The 22,263-nt window shown below is 48.0% G+C and overlaps 1 protein-coding gene across 3 annotated transcripts in view; it reads right to left on the reverse strand.

Moving 5' to 3' along the window:
- The window catches only part of TAF1A (TATA-box binding protein associated factor, RNA polymerase I subunit A), a 74,395-nt gene that overhangs the window by 46,699 nt on the left and 5,433 nt on the right, over positions 1 to 22,263 (reverse strand). For 2 of the 3 annotated variants that reach the window (XM_029593150.1, XM_029593149.1), the window contains exon 3: positions 4,929 to 5,098. The exons of the other annotated variant lie outside the window; for it this stretch is intronic. In XM_029593150.1, the coding sequence (XP_029449010.1) occupies positions 4,929 to 5,098 (170 nt within the window). The remainder of the gene's footprint in view (positions 1 to 4,928; positions 5,099 to 22,263) is intronic. 3 annotated transcript variants of the gene reach the window in all.

A 22,263-nucleotide genomic window follows, 5' to 3' on the forward strand; every position in this document is an offset into this window, starting at 1 on the left:
GCAACCTGTCTAAAGTCTCCCAAACTGCCCGACATTTTTCCAACGATCCGCAGGGAGAGACTAGTATGAGGTCGCAATCGAGATGTGCAAATTCTAAAGTGTAACCATCTCTTATGACACTGAGCACCAACTGATCCTGCATGGTCTTGGCCCACTCCCCATAGAAACGAGCCAGATGGCCCCCTATACAAAGAACGATGGAGGGGGCCAGCCTAGCCTCATTGGGCAAATTTCGCCCCTGAAGCTATTCCTCCTGTGGACGCTCTGAAGGGTCTCCGACAGCCCCAAAAAAAAAAAAGACTGTCCTCAGGACTGACCATGGCCAGAAAACTGTTTCTGCGAGACTGGGGCTCCTCTTGTATGACAAGGCTGCCTGCCTTCCCAAAAATGCGACCAGGACGGAAAGGACTGCTTAGTCTTAGGCCTATCCTCCAGCATTTGTGTACCTTATTGTCACCCAATTGCTCTAAGTCCTCCCCAAACAAAAGACGTCCCTTGAAAGGGAGAGAACCCAATTGGGATTTGGATGACACATCCGCAGACCAGTTACACAAACACAACAATCAATCATCGGACAGACACAATGGAGGCCATAAGGCGAGATAATGTTCTCGCCAAATCAATCAAAATGTCCGCTACATACGCTACCAACACTTCCAAGCATTCTACACTACTCTCTTCCACACCAGACTTTGCCTGTCCATCCTGAAGCTGCTGCACCCAACACAGACAGGCACGTTGCAAGAAACTAGAACAAATGGCGGCCTGCAAACTCAGTACGGATCCTTCAAATATCCTCTTGAGGTAGGACCTCCAGCTTACGATCCTGAACATCCTTCAACGTCATGGCACCCGCCAAGGGAATAGTCATCTTTTTGGTGACCACCAACACCGCTGCGTCCACTTTCGGAATAGAAAAGAGCTCTAAGGTCTGTTCAGGCAAGGGATAAAGCTTTGACATCGCTCGTCCCACTCTCAATCCGGCATTGGGAGTACTCCATTCCTGATCCATCATCTTTTGCACGAAACTATGATAAGGGAACGCTGATGGGGGATCCAAAGCCTGTCAAGGACTGGATCCACCCCATCCATGTCCGTATCTTCCTGAGGGAGAGTACCTGAAGAATAAGAGAAGCTAATTCTTCCCTCCAAAACAAATGAAAAATCTTGGAGTCATCCCTTTCAGACATCAGGACAGCCTCCGCCTTGTCCCATAGAACCGGGTTGACCGCATCTGGATCAGCACCTGAGGTCCCTGATGTCCCTCCCAAACTCATGGGGATCTCCAGGGAACCGGCCGAGTCATCTGTATTGTAGTCCACCTGCACTGGACCCAACAGCTGCTGCACCCCGGAAGACAGACTTCCCCTGGACTGACCAGGCCCAGCAGTCAAAGCAGGAGCTCCCAGGGATGAAGGAGGGGGAACTAGGCCTGCCTGCTGGTACCTGAGGCCCTCCTGCTGAGCCAAATACGAATTGTGCAGAAGTAAAATAAACTCCAGGGAAAAGGCGAGGGGAGCCGGTGACAGGAGTGCCACTCGAGTCCTGCCACTCCACAATGTTGGGAAATGTAGAGGCAATGCCTTTCCTGTGCTCCCCTGCCCCTCCACAGGGTCCGGGTAAACAGGGGAAAGCCTCAGGGGAGAATCCCCATCCCCTCCAATGGCATGGTTAAAAACAGTCAGGGAAGGTAAAATGACCGCTGTTCCCGCGACATCGGAGCCTTCCCCAGCAGAAGCAGTACTGCTTCGTCTGCGTTTCGCGGGGGGTCAGAAGCTGCGATGGCCCCTCATCCCCCGAAACACACGCTGAACAGAGACCGAGGCGGCCTAACTGCAAAGAAACCATGCCACAAATGCAGCAGGTCCTGCCGCGAACCATTACCACGCAGCGGGACAGAGTACTCCCCGCCGAGCACAAACACCACCACAAAAATACTCCCCACTGACAGAAAGGCTGCTGGTTAGAGACCTAAATCTAACCACTCTGCTCCAGCTGCTTCTCTGCTTTTTTTTTCTTAATAACTTTACTAAACACTAAGGAGCTCCCCTCTCCTAAGGCTGAGAGAAGCTGTCCAGCTCAGCCCAGCCTGAAGTATAAGGAGTGGCAGAGCCTAAAAGCAGCTGACCAGAACCCACAAGCCACTTAAGCGGCCTCGTGAAGGGGAGGGATCTGGATCAAAAGATTTACACCCCAAGGACTGCACTGGAACGAGCATACAAAAAGGTCACAGACCTCCAGCTCGTCCACCTCAACCAAACAGGGAAGGGTTCCCCTTGGGACACCGCCCCCCCAGGAGGAAGGCTCTTAAGAAAAAAGGAAAGAAAAATGAAATGGGTACACTACAGAACTGCAGGTGTATGCACCAGCCACCAACTGCTGGAAACAGAGAAATAGTGAGGAACTGCAGGTGGCAGCAGGGATTATGAAGCAGTGTCAGTTAAATTTCTCTGTCTCCATCTGCTGGCAGGAATGCATAAACCCAGGAGTCTGGACTGATCAGAGTACATACAGGAATGAAAAATATTAGGGATGAGCTCTGGGGGCGAGAATGCATGACTAGAGCAACAATGCCATAGTCATGTAGAATTTTATCTCTAATAAATATAATGAAAGATGAAGTGCTGCAGATCCTCTCTTTCTCCTCTGTGAGATGGAACCAAGTTGCTTGATGGAGATGTATAAAAGCCAGGCTCTCCCACCCTGTGATTAGGCTGGGAGGTGATTTTTGTCTGGATCGTAAAATTTTTTTTTTTTTTTAAATCTCCGACAGTTGGGTGTCCCAAATGGGTTTTTAACATAAGTTGGGCCCTAAAAGAGGGTGGTTATCAAGCCCTTTCCCCACAAAAACAGAAGACAAAAAGAAAAAGCCTTAGAGAACTGGCCATGCAGAGTGCTCCAGGGCCAAATGCTGGAGCTTGACCCAAGTCTTCAAACCACTGGTGCAACCGGAATCCACCATCCCTTCACATAAGACCTAGAAGATCCTCTACCTGTTTCGTTTTTCCTTTTCACCTCCCCATCACCTGTGATTCTACAAACTCGCCTCCAAATTCAAAATTTGCTGCTTTCAATCATGAAATGGTTAGTACCAGGACTGGGAAAACTCTAGGCGCCAAGTTGCCCAGGTGCTTAAAATTTGGTGCCTAGCGTCTGCCTGGGTAGAAGAACCTAGGCCAAACCCAGGCAGAGGAGTAGTTACCACTACCAGTAGAGGGCTGGAGGAGAGAAGATGGGGAGGGGGGGGGGGGGAGGGAGAGAAGAAGCAAGAGGAAGGGGAAAGCAAAGTAGAAAAAAAAACCCACAATTTTTTTTTTCCTTTTTGCTATCACTCAAGTTTTCTAAATAATTTTCCTGCTCCTGCTTATACATTCCTCCACTTTTCTTCTCTCCCGGACTGATGCTTTGTTTAGCACTGTAAACCACAATGCAAATGATCAAAGGCCACTTGGTATAAGGAGCTAAAATTTGTGCAGGGCAGACATTAGAAAACAGAGGAGGATGTAATCACGAGTGAAGACCTCGAGCACGAGGGAGGACAGGGTTTTTTGTTTTTTTTTAAATGAGGATACAAAATGTGAATTGGAAGCCAATACAAATGGACTGATTCAGGAGTAGCGAGGGAGAACCAGCTCATTATACAGATAATATGCAGAGGGCTGAACATGTATCATTCTTAAACTAATCTATAAAACTAAGTAAACACCGACAACAAGACTGTTTCCTCAGAGTAAGAGATTCTTAGCATTATATTACCATTAATTATTTTTATGTTTATAGTGGTGGACTCAATCAGCCTGATGCTGCCAAGTGGAAGATCCAGGTATGATTACCGACTGAGCCTGCCTTCTGCTCCTTGGACCGATTGGGAATGAGGTGGAGGCAGCAGCATTCACAGCCCTGGGATAGAGGGAGTCCCGGGCATCACGCATTGCATTGGTGACACCTAGTGGCCATACTCATGGGGTACAGGCAAACCAGGTCCTCAGTCTGTGGTACCTGGCTAAGGACGGTCATTGAGATGACAGTTAGATAAGTGTGGGAAAGAGGGTCACACAAGGGGGAATAAAAATCCAGCAGGCTGTGAATGAAGGCTCATGCTGCAACACTCCAGCAGAGATTGTTCTAATTGAGCTGAAAGCAACAAAAAGGTATAGTCCAATTCCCCCCCTGTGCAGAAAATAGCAAAGGAGACCCTGGCATGCTGTGAACGGAGCGCGCGAAGACGAAGGCCTGCGTGTGCCGCGGGATGCGGTCTGTTCACAGCGAAGATGACGGCCCCGGCGCCCCATTCATGGCGAAGATGGAAGGCCCCCGTGTGCTGCGAACAGAGTGTGCTCCACTCATGGCGAAGATAAAGGCCCCCCCAAGATTAACAGGGTGGGCACTGTGGTAACCCCCATTCCACTCCCATCTCTTGTAGGCCTTCACAGCAGTAGCTACAAAATCCTTTAAATTTCTGGCAACACTGTATCTTCTATCTTTTCACTCTCTCATTGCCCTACATCTCTCTCCCCCTCCCCCTGTGGTTAGGGCAGCTTATTTATACAAGCTGCTGAAGAGCAATTTACAGTGATGGAAATAGGCTTCCACTGAGGCCAGGCATTAATTCCTAAACCTTTAAGACACTGAGGAGAAGGGGGGGGGGGGGGGATAACTACCTGCCAAAAGTAAACAAAAAGACGATGTCCTCAAAACATTCACCGAATGAGCTCAAAGGCAGAGTTTCCCTGTTTAAGTTAGCCTCCTTTTAGGAATTCCAGTGCTTCCAGACCCTTTAACTGATGCAGCTTTAAGGACCGACTTAGATGCGACATGACCCTGGTGCTAGGGGAGGTAAATGGGCCAAATGGGAAGGGGGTTCAGGCCCCACCATTGCTACACTCCTGCTTACAACATTCCTTGCCAATACTGTAGAGAGCTCCTACCTCAGGGGCAGCCTGCATCTCCTTAGTTGTAGAATCCTCCAGTGCCTGAAAATAGTTCAGCATGAGTTCTGCAGCCCTCTGCCACTGGTTCTGGAACAGGGCCTCCTGAATGTAATTCAGGCACGCAGACACACTTTTACGAAAGCCCTGCTTCTGCTGGTAGTGAGCACCTGTATAACAGAAAATGTTTTTCATGCTATTCATTCACGCATTTATCAAAAAGGTCCTCCCCCCCCCACCCCCATAGAAACAAAGGGAGAAAATCCTTGACAATTCAGGCCCACAATGTCTGCTTCTGGCTGAAAAGTTGCCGAGTAAATGTCAGTCTTATAGGAAAATTTGGTTCTTACCTGCTAATTTTCGTTCCTGTAGTACCACGGATCAGTCCAGACTCCTGGGTTTATTCATCCATGCCAGCAGATGGAGACAGAGAAAGTAAAACTGCTTTATATACACTGATGCCACCTGCAGTTCCTCCGTATTGATCTGTACCCAAGCTAAATACAAAATAAATAAATAAATAAATAATAATCGCAAAAATTGTAAAAGAAAAAAAAATTTAAATATAAACTGATGAAACTCCTGATATCTGCAATCTAGAACAGTTGAGCGGATGACTCTCCATCCTCCTCAACATTTGGGCAGGTTCTGGACTGATCCATGGTACTACAGGAACGAAAATTAGCAGGTAAGAACCAAATTTTCCTTTCCCTTGCGTACCCAGATCAGTCCAGACTCCTGGGATGTACCAAAGCTCCCTAAATAGGGTGGGACCTGGAGAGTCCCACTCGTAAAATGCCTTTGCCAAAAGTCCAAGACTCCCAATCTCCCACATACAGCTGATAATGCCTCGCAAATGTATGCAGAGACTTCCAAGTTGCCGCTCTACAAATTTCCTGTGGTGACACCAAGTGAGCCTCTGCCCAAGAGGCCACCTGAGATAGAGTGGAATGGGCCCTCAATCCTTCTGGAACTGGCTTAACCTTAAGCCATCTCGTAATGGAAGCTTGAGACCCCTTCTTCGGACTACTCCACAAAACGAAAAGATGATCAGACCTTCTAAAACCATTTGTGACTTTAAGATAGCAGAGCAATGCTCTATGGACATCCAGCAGCCTAAGCTCTTGAGCATTAGACTCAGAAGCTCCCAAATCCAGAAAAGCCGGCAACTCTACAGATTGATTAACATGGAAGGCGGAAACCATTTTCGAGAGAAAGGATGGCACCGTCCGCAAAGACACACCTACGTCCGATATGTGAAGAAAAAGATCTCGACATGACAGAGCTTGCAATTCTGAAATTCTCCTCTCAGAGCAAGTGGCTACCAAGAAACAACCTTTAGAGCAGCGAGTCTCAACTGGTGTGTAGCGACACACCAGTGTTTCGCATCTCCCGGTGTCCCATTGCACTTTCCTTCTCCCTTTTTCCAGCCCCTGCGAGCCAATTGGAAGCTTCCTTTCTTCCTATTCCCACTGCTCAATGGGAAGCCTCCTTCATTCTGCCTGCTCCCATGTATGCCAATCTGAAGCCACCTCCCTTCTACCTGCCAGTGGGAGTAGGAAGAAGGGAGGAAGCCTTTGATTGGCCGGTGAGGCAGGCATTGCATAGCCGGGGTGGGATGGGAGGAATGGCAGTGTTGAACTCCGACGAAGCAAAGCCGCCACGGGAGCTCATCCCCTTGACGGCGAAGAAGAAAACCCGACCCCGACCAAGGCCACTACGGAAACCCATCCCCATGGCTGCAAAATAAGAAGGCCCGCCGGAGTAAAGCCACGGAGGAACTGGAGCCCATCCCTGCAGTGAAGGAAGAAGTTTTTGGTGAGAGCTTGTGTCTGTGGGTGTGAATGGGTGCTTGGGTGAGAACTGGTGTGAATGGGTGCGAGAGCATGTGTGTGTGATTGAGAGAGAGACTGGTCAGGAAGATGACTGGTGTGAGAGAAACAGAGAATAGTCGTAGTGTGTGTCTCTGTGTCTGGTTGTGGGCCCTAAGGAAGAGGACTGAGGACAGAGCTTCAGCAGCCCGTGCTGCTTCTGGTGAGTGCTATTGGCCTGGAAGGGAATGGAGTAGGAAAGTTGCTGGAGAGGGTAAGTAACAGGTGGCTTTTTAAGTTTATTTTTCTTGATTGACTGTCTTTTTAATCATTGGGTATTATGCGATGTCTGCTGTTTTGAAATATTTTATTGATATTTGGACATGTTTTAATAATTATGAGTTTTTAATTGTTGGATGTTATTCTGTTCATAGCTGTTTTGAAACATTTTTAGTATAGCTTTACAATTATTTCTGTGTGGGGCTCTATAGCAGCTTGGCTTATTCTGTTTTCCCAATAGGAAACTTATTAGTATTTAGGGCCTGGTTTAATAGTTGCATTTCTTAGATAGGATTGTTACTGTTTGAGTGTGTTCCATAATACAGGTGTAACTTTGTGCACATTATTGCAGATCCTGGGACTATGTTAGGTGCTATATTTCTCTTTCCATTTCTCTCCAGGTTCGCACTGCATGCAGAGTGGCTTTTTTGGTTTTCCATTCCAGTTTCTGTCTCCATATTTATAATTTGTGGTTTTTCTGTACTTGGTGTGTGCCCAAGGTGAGGTATTTTACTAGCATGCAGGCATTTGTATCAATCTTATTTGTTGTGTTTTCTCAATAGGTTATGCATTAATGGTAAATTACTGTCTTTTCATAAGGAAGGCTATTGTGCCTGGTAGTAAAAGGGAGTTTGTTTTGCTTTTACTGAGATGTCATCAGAACCAGAATATTTTATTTGTTTATTTAAGGTTTTTATCTACCGACATTCGTAGGTACATCATGCCGGTTTACATAGAACAGTTAACAAGAAAAAGAGTTGCATAAAACCAGAACAAGGGAACAATGGGGTTAAGGAAATAAAGGTGTTTCTAGAGATAGGGTAACCACAGTAATATAACAAAATGCGCACATGGCAATAAGAGAACAGAGAATGGAAAACTAATTGAGGATTTACAAAACAATGGCAACATGTAAGAGCAATGGAGGGCATATACAATGGGATAGGAGAATACAATGGACAGGGCTAAAACAAAGGGGTGCGCGTCAAGGTATGTGATGAGAGGGGTAAGCAGGGTTAAGGGTAAGCTTGTTTGAAAAGCCAAGTTTTGAGTTTTTTCTTAAATTTCGGTGTGCATTGTTCTTGTAGGAGAGATCGGGAGGCATGGAATTCCAGGTGGAAGGACCTGCAATGGATAGAGCATGTTCTTTTGTATGGCGAGTTGTACAGGGTAATGCCCTAGATCTGCTCTGCACTCATTGCTGGGGGTTGAGGGGATTCCTGTGGATGCAGAGTGCATGTTTACATTTAGCCCTGTGATGGTCACATGTTCAGTGTATCACGCATGTGAGAACCATTTGTCAGGTGTGTTCTGGCCAAAAAAAGGTTGAGAACCATTGCTTTATAGTCAAATCTTTAAGAGTCACCCTGCGAATAGGTTCAAACAGAGCATTACACAAACCCCAAAGGACCAGTCTGAGGTTCCAAGGAGGACAAACTCTCCTCACAGGAGGGCACAAATTCTTGATTCCTCGAATAAACCTGATCACGTCAGGATGAGAAGACAAGCGGTAACCTTTCCTCTCAAACAAGCCAAAGCCGCCACTTGAACTCTAAGAGAGTTGAAAGTGAGGCCCTTGACCAGGCTGTCCTGAAGGAAAGTCAAGACATGGGACAGTGAAGCCCGTAATGCCTGCACTCCCTTAGCCACTCACCAGGACTCTAAGACTTTCCAGATACAGATGTAAGATAAAGAGGTGGACTTCCGCCTAGACCGGAGAAGAGTAGTAGCTATTGCTTCCGAGTGCCCCTCTGACCTCAAATGCCTCGTCTCAAAAACCAAGCTGCTAGACAAAAATGATCTGCCTGGTCAGAAAATACGGGGTCTTGACACAGAAGGCGAGGGAGGTGACTGACCCACAACAGGTCCTTGACCGTGAGATTTACCAGATCCGCGAACCATGGGCGACAAAGCCACTCCAGGGCTACCAGCACTACCTCCCCTGGATGTCTCTCTATCCACCGTAAGACCTCTCCCACCAGCGGCCATGAGGGGAAAACATAAAGGAGAACTCCTTGCAGCCAAGGTAACACCAGAGCATATACGCCCTCTGCTCCGTACTCTCTCCGTTTGCTGAAAAAAATGAGATTTTGCATTGTGGCGTGTCACCATAAGATCGACATGAGGGTAGCCCTCATTGCTCTGTCCGACAACTCCCATTCTCCCGGATCGAGAAAAGTGCGACTGAAATATCTGCTTGAACATTTTCGATTCCTGCAATATGCGATGCCGCTATTTGAACCAGGTGCTATTCTGCCCAAAGGATCAGCTCCTGAACGGCTCTTGATGCCCCCATCTGTTGATGTAGGCTATGGCCGTCGCATTGTCCAAAAGAACTCGCACCAAACGCCCTTGAACTATTTATTTATTTATTTTATAACTTTTATATACCGGCATTCGTAAAAAACATCATGTCGGTTTACATGTAACTGAGAAAGGAAATTACAATGATAGGTGGAAGAAAGATAAATAGTTAAAAGGTAGGTTAACTTTACTGTGGTGCCAACATGCATCACAGTTAAAACGCGATTATATATGATAAACCATATTAGAGAAGAATTATATGATAAACCATATTAGAATTATATGATAAACCATATTAGAGAAGAATTAGATAATATTATACAAAGTTAGACAAAATTAATTAATTACAGGGGGAGGAGGAGGGGCTGGGGAGGCGGAGGGTGACAGGGGAAGCAGGGGCAATAAAAGGGAGGGGGAAGAGGGTAGGGTGGTGGAGGGAGGGAGGGGTGCTGTACACGAGATATGGCGAGCATTATGAGTAATTGTACAAGAGGCGGGGGGAAGGGTGTAATAAGTGGGGGGGGAGGGGGGTGAAACTGTACAAGTGAGCTGTGGGTAACGGTGAGGATGGTGAGTTGGTAACAGAAAGAGGAAGCTGCTTAGAGGAAGGAAGGTGGTGGAGGTGGGTGGGGGGAGGTGAAGGGGGGGGGGGGGCAGGAGGCAGGGGAAACAGTGAGGCTGAAAAGCAAGTAACGCTAAATGCACCATCCTGGCTTCCAAGCGATTGATAGGCCAAGAAGCCTCCTCAGCCGACCAGGTGCCCTGGGCCGCTTGTCTCTGATAAACTGCTCCGCATCCAGAGAGACTGGCATCCGTAATCAGGATTATCCAAGTCGGAACTTCCAATGCGATCCCCCCTAGCTGAAGGAGAGAGAGGGACAGGCTGGTGAAACTCCTCCGACAATGGATTCCACTGAGCCAGAAGAGCTCTCTGAAGTGGATGCATATGACAAAGGCCCTCGGCACCAGATCTAGCATGGAAGTCATTAAACTGAGGACCTGCAACATATCCCAAGCTCTGGGGACAAGCAACTGTGACAAATTGCTGAACCCGAGTCTGTAGTTTGTGCACTTTCTCCTCCATCAGAAAAACTCTGCCTTGGCTTGTGTCGAAATGTGCCCCCAGATACTCCAGAGTTTGAGATGGGGTTAGGTGGCTCTTGGCCAAATTCACCACCAAAGTCGGAGAGCACGGCAGAACAACAACTGCTTTCCGACTTTGCCCGAATGAGCCAATCGTCGAGATAAGGATGTATGAGGTCTCCGACGCCGCAATGCTGCCGCTACGACTACCATGACTTTGGTGAAGGTACGAGGTGCCGTGACCAGGCAGAATGGGAGCGCTTGAAACTGGAAGTGCTGCCCTAAGGCCATAAACGTCAGGTAGCGTTGATGATCTTGGCGAATTGGAAGGTGAAGATACGCTTCCGTCAAATCCAGTGATGCCAGGAACTCTTGTGTGTGTACAGCTGCTATCACCGACCGCAACATTTCCATGCAAAATCAGGGGACTTTCAACGCCGCATTCACGTGTTTCAAATCGAGAATCGAGCGAAAGGATCCCTCCTTCTTTGGGACCATGAAGTAAATGGAATAGCGACCCATTTGGAGTTTGTCCGAGGCACTGGAACCAGGGTCCCCCAAGCACTGCAACCTGTGCAAAGTTTCCCACATCACCTTGTGCTTCTGCGGCGAGCCACAGGGGGAGATTAGGAACAGGTTGCGGACGGGCCGAACAAATTCTAAGGCGTAACCGTCCCTTATGACACAGAGTACCCACTGATCTTGGGTGATTCTGGCCCACTCCTTATTAAATCAAGCTAGCTGATCCCCTATAAAAGGAACGGTGGAGTGGGCTGGTCTCACCTCATTGTGTTGATTTGGGACCCGAGTATCCTCCAGTGATTGGGGGTTCTGAAAGGTTGACTTCCTCCTCGAAAGGGCTGCCCCCAAGACTGACCGTGAGACGAAAAAGGCCTCTGTGTTGCTGATGTGCTCCGCGGTTGCTGAGACCTTCAACTGTCCCGAAAAAGTGGACATGGAGGAAAACTGTCTGCCCTTAGGCTTGACCTCCAGCAATCGATGCACCTTAGTGTCACCTAATTGCTTAACGAGCTGATCCAGCTCTTTGCCAAATAAGAGTCGACCTTTGAACAGCAGAGACGCCAGCTAGGATTTAGACGAAATGTCCGCTGACCAATTATGGAACCATAAGATGCACCTTGTGGAAACCACAGCACCCATAATGCGGGAAGACATCCGGACCACATCGTACCAGGCATCTGCCACAAAAGCTATTGCAGCTTCCAACCTGTCCGTCTGAGCACCTTTCATAGCACCAGATGCCTGACCCTCCTGGGAATACTGTACCTAGCGTAAGCATGCCCTCTGAATGAAGCTGGAACAAATAGCCGCGCGGAGACTCAAAGCAGAGACCTCAAAAATCTGCTTCAGATGGACTCCAGCTTGCGGTCCTGAACATCCTTCAGAGCCGCTGTTCCTGCAACCGGAATGGTAGTCTTCTTTGTGACAGCAGAGACCGCAGCACAAATCTCCAGGGCTTGCTCTGGCAAGGTATAAAGCTCGGCCATAGTCCTGCCGACTTGCAATCCCACATCTGGGTTATCCCACTCCTAATCTACCAACTTTTTAATTGACTCGGAAGGAAGGAGGGCACCACATGCCCTCCAAGACTGGATCCGCTCTGTCCTTGTGAGGCTCATCAAGCTGAGGCTGGAGCCCTAGCTCCTCTAGAACTTGGGGAATGAGAGGTGCCAGTTCCTCCCTATAGAACAACCAGAGGATCTTGGAGTCATCCCCCTCGGCAGAAGGCCCAGGTCATAGGCATCCTCCTGCGGACCCGTACCAGACAAACGCAGCACTCTGGCAGTTGCAGTGGTCTACAACTCCCCAGGCCTGATCTGGACTCTGGAAGTAAAGGGGGAGGGTATTGCCCCCCACGTGGGGTGCAAAGCCTTCCTGTTGAGCCAAAAAGGCTTTGTGCCTTAGAATGAATTCTAGCGAGAGCGGAGTTGGGGGCTGCAACCTGTCCACACCCGCAGAAAGGGGACTTTGAGGGTTGCCTGGGACAGGGTCCTCCTGTCCCCCAATAGGCCCCAGGTGGACCAGGGAAAGCACAGGAGGGAAATCCCCCTCGGACCCCGAAAGCATGGGCCCGACTGCCGGGGGATCCAAAATGGCCACCGTTCCCGCGGTTACAGAAGCGGACAGCTGCACACAGACTGAACCGCTCAGAGCTGCAGACATAGGAGAGGGCGCAATTTTTCTTCATTTCGCAGGCGCTGGGAGCATAGAGGGTCCCTTCCCACCCAAGACACAGGCTGAACACAGGCTGCGGCGATTCAGCCGTGCGGGAGCTGCTCCACACGCGCGTCAGTCCAACCCCCCCCCCCCCCCCCCTTTACCATCGCGCCACTGGAGCAAACTTTAAAAGTGCAGAGAAACAGCAATAATTGTAGAAAAGAACCCTGAAACCATGTGCAGGGGGGGGGGAAGCCGACCTTCTTTGCTAGTCCTACCTGCTTTTCCTTAGACTTTTTTTTTTTTCCATTTTTCAAGAAACTTAAAACAATCTAACAATTTTAAACAATTTTAACACAGCCTCACTCTAGCTTCCAGCTCCTAACACTGAAAAGAGCTGTCAAGCTCAATTCAGCAAGTTAAGCAAAAGGAGAGAAAAGTAAGGAAAAGGAGCCAAACTAAAAAACCCAGTCACCTAAGTGACATCGTGAAGGGGAGGGATCTGGACCACCAGATGTACATCCCATGGCTATCCTTGGATCGGGTGAACATAAGGGTCACCAACCCCCAGCCTGTCCGCCACAACCAAACACGGTAGGGAGGAAGGCTCAGAGTAACAAAAAAAAAAAAAAAAGACCAAAAATACTGGAACAAACTGCAGCTTTATGTATCAGCCACCATCTGCTGGAGACAGAGAAATACTGAGGAACTGCAGGTGGCATCGGTAAATATAAAGCAGCATTTTACTTTCTCTGTCTTCATCTGCTGGCATGGATGGAAAAACCCAGGAGTCTGGACTAATCCGGGTACGTACAGGGAATGACAGATGGAACAATTTTTCTGATAACACTAGCGGTAACACTGATCAGACACCAAGAATCTCAATTTAAAATTAGGATAGGAAAAGGAGAAGATACAGCCTAGTAGATAGAGCAATGGGCTACAAACCAGGGAGGACAAGGTTCAACTCCTGCTTCTACTGATATTCTTTGTGACCTTGGGCAAATCACTTTCTCTCCTGTTGCCTCAGGTACCCATATAAGATTGTAAGCTGTTTAAGAGCAGGGAGTTATTGTACCCGAATTGAAAAAGATGCTACAAGCAGATGTGAGCAACACTTGGAAAAGAGGTTAACGATCATACATGTCCCATCCCTTCCCCAAAAATCCATATAAAAGAATATTCAAGGCCGAACAAGGGCCACATCCAAAAAAAGTCACATTAGGTAAAGAAAAGGCAAAATGAACAGGTAGAAGGCCAGTGGTCATGTGGCTCCGTGAGAAGAGTAAGTCAAGGCAGTTCTTGTACTACCTGCTGATCAGGAGCAGAGAGGAGGAGCAGAGGCAGTCAGTGGAGGACCAAAAGGGTGACAAAAGTATCTTGACTGGTGTATGGGAGAATAAGCCCAAGGAGAAACAAATGTGAGAAATATGGGATAAAGAAGGCCTGGAGACTTGACAAAAGTCTCCACACAGAACCAGTGGCGTGCACTTTCTGAAATATGTGCACATTTATGTAGAGCAGAAACCCCCCACCTTGTCAGGATATCCTTGGACCCCCTCCTGACATGGACTGAAAATCTGATGGGGATCAGATACTAAACACAAAGGTGTGAATTTTCTAGGGAGTTATGTGTGTAAAAAGTAGAGTATCATAGCAATTTTCAGGTAAGACCTTTTGACAATTCTTACCTTATGGTGTGAATTTTCTAAAGGAGTTAAGCATATAAAAATAGCAAATTTTCAAAAGCTACTTTACACGTGTAAAGTCCATAAGAACATAAGTTGCCATACCGGGTTAGACTGAGAGTCCATCAAGCCCAGTATCCTGTTTCCAACAGTGGCCAATCCAGGTCACAAGCACCTGGCAGGATCCCAAGGTCCATTTAAGAAAATCCTTTAAAAAAAAATTACCTCAAAACTTTTTCAGGGACACACAGAGAGTGATCTCATAAGCTTACTTTTCTTCTGCCCTAAAGTCGGTTAAGAGAGTAACCAAATAGAAAGCAAGATAAATCAGCAAAGTTAGAAACAGAGGATTCATATGAAATAAGAGACATGGAAAAGAGAATTAACTATTGGTGAGATGAGACCTGTTGGGAATTACTATAAAGGTGAGAGAGGAATTAAGATCCCTTGGGTTAGCTCCTGTAATCTGTTGGGGCTGAAAGAAAATGTGATCTTGGCTCCTACAAGCATAACAGAATGTCCTAACGTTCTCTCTATTAATGGCTTGTAACTGGATCAAAGCAGCCCCTCCAGGTCACATTTTGTGGCATTTTCTTTCACTGGAGGTAGGGCCGTACATATAACAAATAATGAATGGCTGCAATGTTCGGAAAATAACTGCAGGTGTGTGGAAAGACTTTTTGAATTCACGGACTCGTTACCAGAAAAATTATGAATATGGACTGGGGGGAGGGGTGACTGAGAAGAAACCACCCCCAAATGGAAACACAACTGAATGCTTAATTGTAACTTAATTAGTGAGGTATTAAATACTTTTTGGCAAGAAACAATGTAAGAAGAAACAAAAACGATGAGCTAGTGGGAGGCATCAGGCGAGGACCAGGAGCCCGCTAACAAATAAAAGACATTAATGTGAGGTTAGGAATCTGAAAGCAAGACATTTGAGTAAGGTTGAATTTGAGCAACTGAAAAAAAAATAGTAATCTCCGATTGCACAGTATGGAGAAAACATGTCAGAAAAGATGCTGAAAGGAAGGAAGAAAGCGTGGAAAATAAAGGAGGGGTTTTGCCTTGTTCAACTTGTCAGTCATGCAGGAAATAAGTAGCAGGAAGAGACAGCAGTAAGGCAAGGCGAGACGGCTGAGAAGAGGGACTTAAAGGATCCTAGGGCCTCTGGAATAAACAGTAAGAGAAGACCCGGGGATAGAGAGGAGGTCCCAAAGATCAAATAAAGACAGAAGACAAGGGTGGACAGAACAGAGCTGAAAGGAGTCCAATGAAAAGGGAAGACACACACACGGGACTCAAACACTGGTGCCAGGCCGCCCTGTGACCAGAAAGTTAGGGGGCGGTGCTTATGGGGCTGGAGGGCCAATGAGCCACGCAACAGGCAGAGGAAGTGGCGACATCACCAGTCCACACAAGCCAATGAGAGAAGCAATCAGGGATGACAGTGGGCCCATGGAGGCCAGAGATGAACAGGCAGGGTTAGAGGTCAGGACAACAGCAGAAGGAGAAAGAAACAATATGTCAGCACCCACAGGGGCCGAAGAGGCATCGCAATCAACTGCTGACCCAGCAGGAGTCATTTATCATTGGGCAGAAGAGAAGAACAATGGCACAGTAATCAAGATGGAGGAGAGGGGGGAGAGAGAGAGAGAGATTGCTGGGGGGGGGGGGGAGGGAAATAGGAGAAGTTCTGAGAGAGAGAGACTAGTGGGGACAAGTGAAACAAAAGGGCAATTGCCTCACATGTGAGTGCTCCTGCTGGAGCTTGTGATGAGTGAGGGGGGGGGGGGGGAGGTTGAGCTCCCTGCCACTAGCTTGTAAGTTTTTCAGTTGGCTCCTACTGCCAAAGAAAATTTGTCAAGGCCAGATTTAGATGTGCAATGAATTAAGTAATATTGATCTCTCAAGTTTTGTTAAGTGGACAATATTCAAAAGGATTTCTCCTGCAATCTCCTGAACTTAGCCAGATAAACCAAGGTGTTCAATATGTAACCACACTGGCCAGATAAATTTTAGGCTGGTAATGTCTTAAGCCAGATTAAAAAAAAAAGGGAAGAGCCAACATGAGTCATTCTAGGGTGGGGCTTTAATGCAGCCAGGAAGCAGTTGAATATCTGTGTTTTCCTACTAAGTATAGCTACCTCAGTCTGTTTGTGGTCAGAACATATCTAAATGGTATTCAGATATATGTACCCAAATAACTTTAGCCTTTATTAGGCGTTTTACTGGAGAAATTACTTACCTGATAATTTCGTTTTCCTTAGTGTAGACAGATGGACTCAGGACCAATGGGTATAGTGTACTCCTGTTAGCAGTTGGAGACGGATCAAATTTCAATCTGACGTCAGCCCTAGTACATATACCCCTGCAGGAAGTGCAGCTCTTCAGTATTCTCGAAAAGCATTGTGGATATATGTATGACTGGCTGATTGATTAACTTAATAACTTGATTAACTTGAATAACTTGAACTGGTTGATTGACTACAGCTGGAGACCGCCAGGCGTCGACACCCGGTAGGGTGGATGTCCTAGGTAAATGAAACGTGGCTTACCCTTGAATCATTTGAAAGACCATGCGTAACGGCAGCCAGGGTGGGATGCTGAATCCATCTGTCTATACTAAGGAAAACAAAATTATCAGGTAAGTAATTTCTCCATTTCCTAGTGTGTAGCAGATGGACTCAGGACCAACGGGATGTATAAAAGCTACTCCCGAACCGGGTGGGAGGCTGCCCGTGACCCACTTAGTACTGCCCTTGCAAAAACCATGTCCTCCCAAGCCTGAACATCCAGACGGTAGAATCTGGAGAAGGTATGGATGGAGGACCATGTCGCCGCCCTGCAGATCTCGGCGGGTGACAGCATTCTGGTTTCTGCCCAGGATACGGCCTGGGCTCTGGTAGAATGGACCTTGACTTGTAGAGGCGGTGGCTTGCCTGCTTCTACGTAGGCCGCCTTGATAACTTCCTTGATCCAGCGGTCTATGGTTGCCCACGAGGCCGCTTCCCCTTGTCTCTTTCTGCTGTGAAGGACGAAAAGGTGGTCCGTTTTTCCTATCCAGATACATTTCCAGGTATCTGGATAGGAGTCTGCCGATGTTGAGGTGGCATAGACTACGGGCTTCTTCCGAATTCCTCAAGTCATCCGTTGATGGTAGCGAGATGGTCTGGTTAAGATGGAAGTGTGAGACCACTTTGGGGCGGAATGAGGCAACCGTACGTAGCTGGATGGATCCCGGCATGAGCCTGAGGAACGGCTCCTGGCAGGACAGTGCTTGTAGCTCAGAGATGCGGCGGGCTGAGCAAACTGCCAGCAAAAACACAGTCTTTAAGGTTAACAGGTGGAGGGACAGGCCTCGGAGGGGTCTGAAGGTGGTTCCCGCTAGGAAATCCAAAACAAGGTTAAGATTCCACAGAGATACCGGCCACTTTAGAGGTAGGCGAATGTGTTTGACTCCTTTCAGGAAGCGTGACACGTCCGGGTGAGAACCTATGCCGTCGCCCTCGCTCTTTGAACCGTAGCATGACAATGCGGCCACCTGTACCTTGATGGAGTTGAGGGACAGACCCTTCTGTAGCCCATTCTGTAAGAATTCCAGGATCACGGGAACTTTAAATGAGTGTGGTTTGATGTTGTGGTCTTCGCACCAGGCTTCAAATATTCTCCAGATCCTTATGTACGTTAAGGATGTGGAGAACTTGCGTGCTTGAAGTAGGGTGTCGATTACAGCACCCCCCCCCCCCCCGAGTATCCGCTCTCTCTCAGGCGGGCCCTCTCAATGGCCAGACCGTAAGAGAGAATTGAGCTGGGTTCCTCGTGGAGGATCGGACCTTGTTGTAGCAGGTCCCTGTGTGGAGGCAGTGGTAGGGGGTTCCCTGCCAGCAGCCTTCTCATGTCTGCGTACCACAGTCTTCTTGGCCAATCCGGAGCCACCAGAAGAACTAGTCCCCTGTGTAGCTGTATCTTGTGAATGATTGCGCCCAATAGGGGCCACGGCGGGAAGGCGTATAACAGGGTCCCCGGTGGCCAGGTCTGTACCAGGGCATCGATCCCTTGGGACTGCGGTTCCCGTCTGCGACTGAAGTATCTGGCTACTTGGGCATTGGATCAGTTTGCAGGAAGGTCCATGTCCGGTGTCCCCCACCGTTTCACTACCATTTGGAAGGCTGCGGACCACAGCCTCCATTCTCCTGGGTCTAGACTTTCCCTGCTGAGGTAGTCCGCCGCGATGTTGTCTTTCCGGCGATGTGGACGGTGGAGATCTCCTGGAGATTTGCTTCCGCCCACGCCATCAGGGGGTCTATTTCTGTTGGCTTCTGGTTCCTCCCTGTCAGTTGATGTAGGCCACTGTTGTGGTGTTGTCAGACATTACTCTGACCGCTTTGTCTCGAAGTCTGTGAGTGAACCGCAGACAGGCTAGTCTGACTGCCCGCGCTTCTAGGCGATTGATGTTCCATCCCGCCTCTTCTGCGTTCCACTGCCCTTGGGCGGTTAACTCCTCGCAGTGTGCTCCCCATCCTCATAGGCTGGCATCTGTGGCGAGTAGGGTCCAGGTTGGGGAGGATAGTCTTGATCCCCGACTCATGTGGCTGGCCTGCAGCCACCACCGTAGCTGGGTCTGGACTCTTCCCGGGAGTGACAGACGTACGGTGTAGTTCTGGGACAGTGGGTTCCACAGTGATAGAAGTGAGCGCTGTAGGGGCCTCATATGGACTCGCGCCCATGGTACAACTTCCAGTGTAGATGCCACCGGTGCAACCGGTTCCACAATTTTGATCTCCTTGTGGGGATCAGGCTGACCTTGTCTTCCTTGGTGCTGAATCGGACTCCTAGTTATTCCAATGACTGTGAGGGCTGTAGGGAACTTTTGTTTGTGTTGACCACCCATCCTAGGCTCTCCAGTAGAGCTATGACTCTGCTGGTTGCTTGGTGGCTTTCCTCTGGTGATTTTGCCCTGATCAGCCAATCGTCTAGGTAAGGATGTACGAGGACTCCTTCCTTCCTGAGTGTTGCCGCCACCACCACGATTACCTTGGTGAATGTCCGGGGTGCTGTGGCTAACCCGAAGGATAATGCCCAGAACTGGTAGTGGTGGTCCAGGACTTTGAAGCGTAGATCGTGCTGGTGTTTCTGATGAATTGGGATGTGTAGGTAGGCCTCCGAAAGATCCAGAGATGTGAGGAACTCTCCCGGTTGTATCGCTCTTATTACAGATCGTCAAGTTTCCATGCGGAAGCGGGGAATCCTCAGGTGGCGATTGACCGATTTGAGGTCCAGGATGGGTCTGAATGTTCCCTCTTTCTTGGGGACGATTATTCCATTTATTTTATGTCCAGTATTTATTTCTTGTGGAGGCACTGGGGTTATGGCCTCAAGGGCCAGTAGTCTGGACAGTGTAGCTTCCATTACCGCCCTCTTGAAGAGGTCGTGGCGGGGAGACTCCACGAACTTGTCCGGAGGGGTTCGTAGAAAATCCAGGTAGTACCCCTCCCAAACGATGGCTAGGACCCACTTGTATGAAGTTATCTCGACCCATCTGCGGTAGAATAGGGCTAGTCTGCCCCCTATGACTTCTTCCCTTGGACGGGTCGGCTGAATCTCTTCGTCTTATCCTCCGGCAGGCGCAGCAATGGGGATTCGCCCCATTTGTCGGCCAATTTCTCTAGTTTGTTGCCGAACAGGAGGGATCCTTTGAAGGGCATCCTTGTGAGGCGTTATGTGTGTGTAAGTCTATGTGCACATGTGCTTTGTGTGCGCCTAGCTCGGTTTTGTGCGCTCGGGACGAACGGAGCAGCGAATAGGGCCAAGATGGCAACTGCGAGCATGCGGGCAATTTGGCGACCCCCTCAGAGGGTCTCCACGTGGGCAGACCCTTGGAAATAGCCGGGGCCTGGCCCTGCTAGGACGGATCAGCCCAGTGGCACTGGTCCCAGCCGGTGACCTGTGCTCCTCCTCGATCCTCGGAGACTGGATTCAAGCAGAAGATTTCTACCTTACCTTGTCTTCGGCGCTTCCAGGTTTCGTCCCGGGAGGTCTCCGGCTGCGGGGGGAGAGGGCAAATACCTTCACCACTGCACTCGAAGGTGCACCCCGCTGCCTCTCAGCCGTGCCCGAGGATAGGGGACTAGGTCCTCGCCGCGATTCGGCCGGACCGATGCTCACCTCCGAGGGACCACGGAAATCACCTCGGGAATCTCAACTGGGGGAGGGACCCGAGGGTATCACCGTAGGAGAGCAGGGCTCGTCTTCAGGTAGGTTTCTCCTTTAAATTTTGGTTTTTTTCTTTGAATTTGGTTCTAACGCTGTGAGAGCGTGCAGATAGTCCCTAACTGCTATGGAGACGGAAAATACTGAAGAGCTGCACTTCCTGCAGTGGTATATATACTAGGGGCTGACATCAGATTGAAATCTGATTCGTCTCCCAACTGCTAACAGAAGTACACTATACCCATTGGTCCTGAGTCCATCTGCTACACGCTAGGAAAATACTGTTGTTTCAAAAGACGTTCAGAATGGTTTACAGTATTAGCATTCAAATTCAAGGTCAACGGACTTCTGCTGTATGTTAATGTTTACTCTTCCAATTAAAAATCACTGAGAAGATATATTCTTGTTCATTATTATACATCTACATTGATATCATGTTAGTTCTTATCTAATTTAGTTCATAAGAATTCATTCTAGGGCTACATAACAGTAAAAAGATTCTAATCATATTAGATAATGAATGCAATAAAGGTTATCCTATCAATAGTTCAACTAGCGTTCTCTTGTCTGGTCAGAGCAGTCTCAGAATCATGTCAGTGATCAAATCATAAGGTTTTCTAAAAAGCCATGTTTTCAGTTCTCACATGAAGGTCTTTTTTTCTGTATCAGAGGTAGTGGCTCTGGACATGAGGGCCACGGATTGGGGCCTGCTATTCAGTCTCCTATTTGCGTTAGGTGTATGTTCTGAGCGGATGGTACCATTAGGAGACCTTTGTTTTCTGATCTGAAGTCCCTCTGTGGTGTATAGAGTTGTAGTGTTATCCTAATGAGCAAAGATCTATATTGTTGATGATGCTGAATATTAGTGACAACATTTTATAATGGATTGTGGATTGTACAGGAAGCCAGTGCAGGCCTATCAGCGAAGGAGTGATGTGACTGAATTTCCTTGTCCCTAGTAGGAGTCTTGCTGGTGCGTTTTGAAGTAATTGTAATGGTTTTAGTAGGCTTGTGGGGAGGCCTAGTAAAAGGGAGTTGCAGTAGTGTAAGTTAGAGAAATAAGAGTTGGTAAGACGATGCGGAAGTCTTTTATCGTTAGCAGAGGTTTTAGTCGATGGAGGAGAATTCTCAACTTGGAGTATCCTCATTTGATTAATTTAATTTGTTTATATGCTTTTTCATAGTGAAGTTCTTGATTTGAATTGCAAGGTCTCAAATCTCATCTGATGGAGTAATTTTGATAATTCCCAGGTTTAGGGTTGGAGAGACAACTCATTTCCATTTTTTTTTTTGTGTTGGGAGAGAGAGTTTCAGGTGGGACAGTTTTTGATGTCTGGCCTTCATGTATGTTGACAGGGTTGCCGTAGTTTTTTCAATTGTTAAGTCAAAGGGGATGTAGAATTGTATATCTTCTGCATATAGGAAGAGGTTTAGGCCCAGGTTTGTTAGAACCACACATATAGGCAGGAGACAGATGCTGAACAGAGTGGCTGAGAGGGCTGACCCTTGGGGGACGCTAGTATCATTTGAGAAGGTGTCCAAGATTTGATGTCCTAGTTTTACTTGGAATGTCCTGTCCTTTAAGGAGGAGGAGAACCATTTGATGACATTTCCACCTAATCCAATTTCATTCAGCTGGTGGCATAGCAGGGTGTGGTCAACTGTGTCGAATGCTTCTAGGCCAGCAGCCTCGATCCCCCACCCTCCAAAATAAGTAATAAAGTTGGGCCAGAAGCCAATACGTTTTGAGTCATAGTGGCCCAAGGCGCTTCCCAC

This window comes from Rhinatrema bivittatum, chromosome 3, assembly GCF_901001135.1.
Source record: "Rhinatrema bivittatum chromosome 3, aRhiBiv1.1, whole genome shotgun sequence".
In the NCBI taxonomy this organism is placed as follows: domain Eukaryota; kingdom Metazoa; phylum Chordata; class Amphibia; order Gymnophiona; family Rhinatrematidae; genus Rhinatrema; species Rhinatrema bivittatum.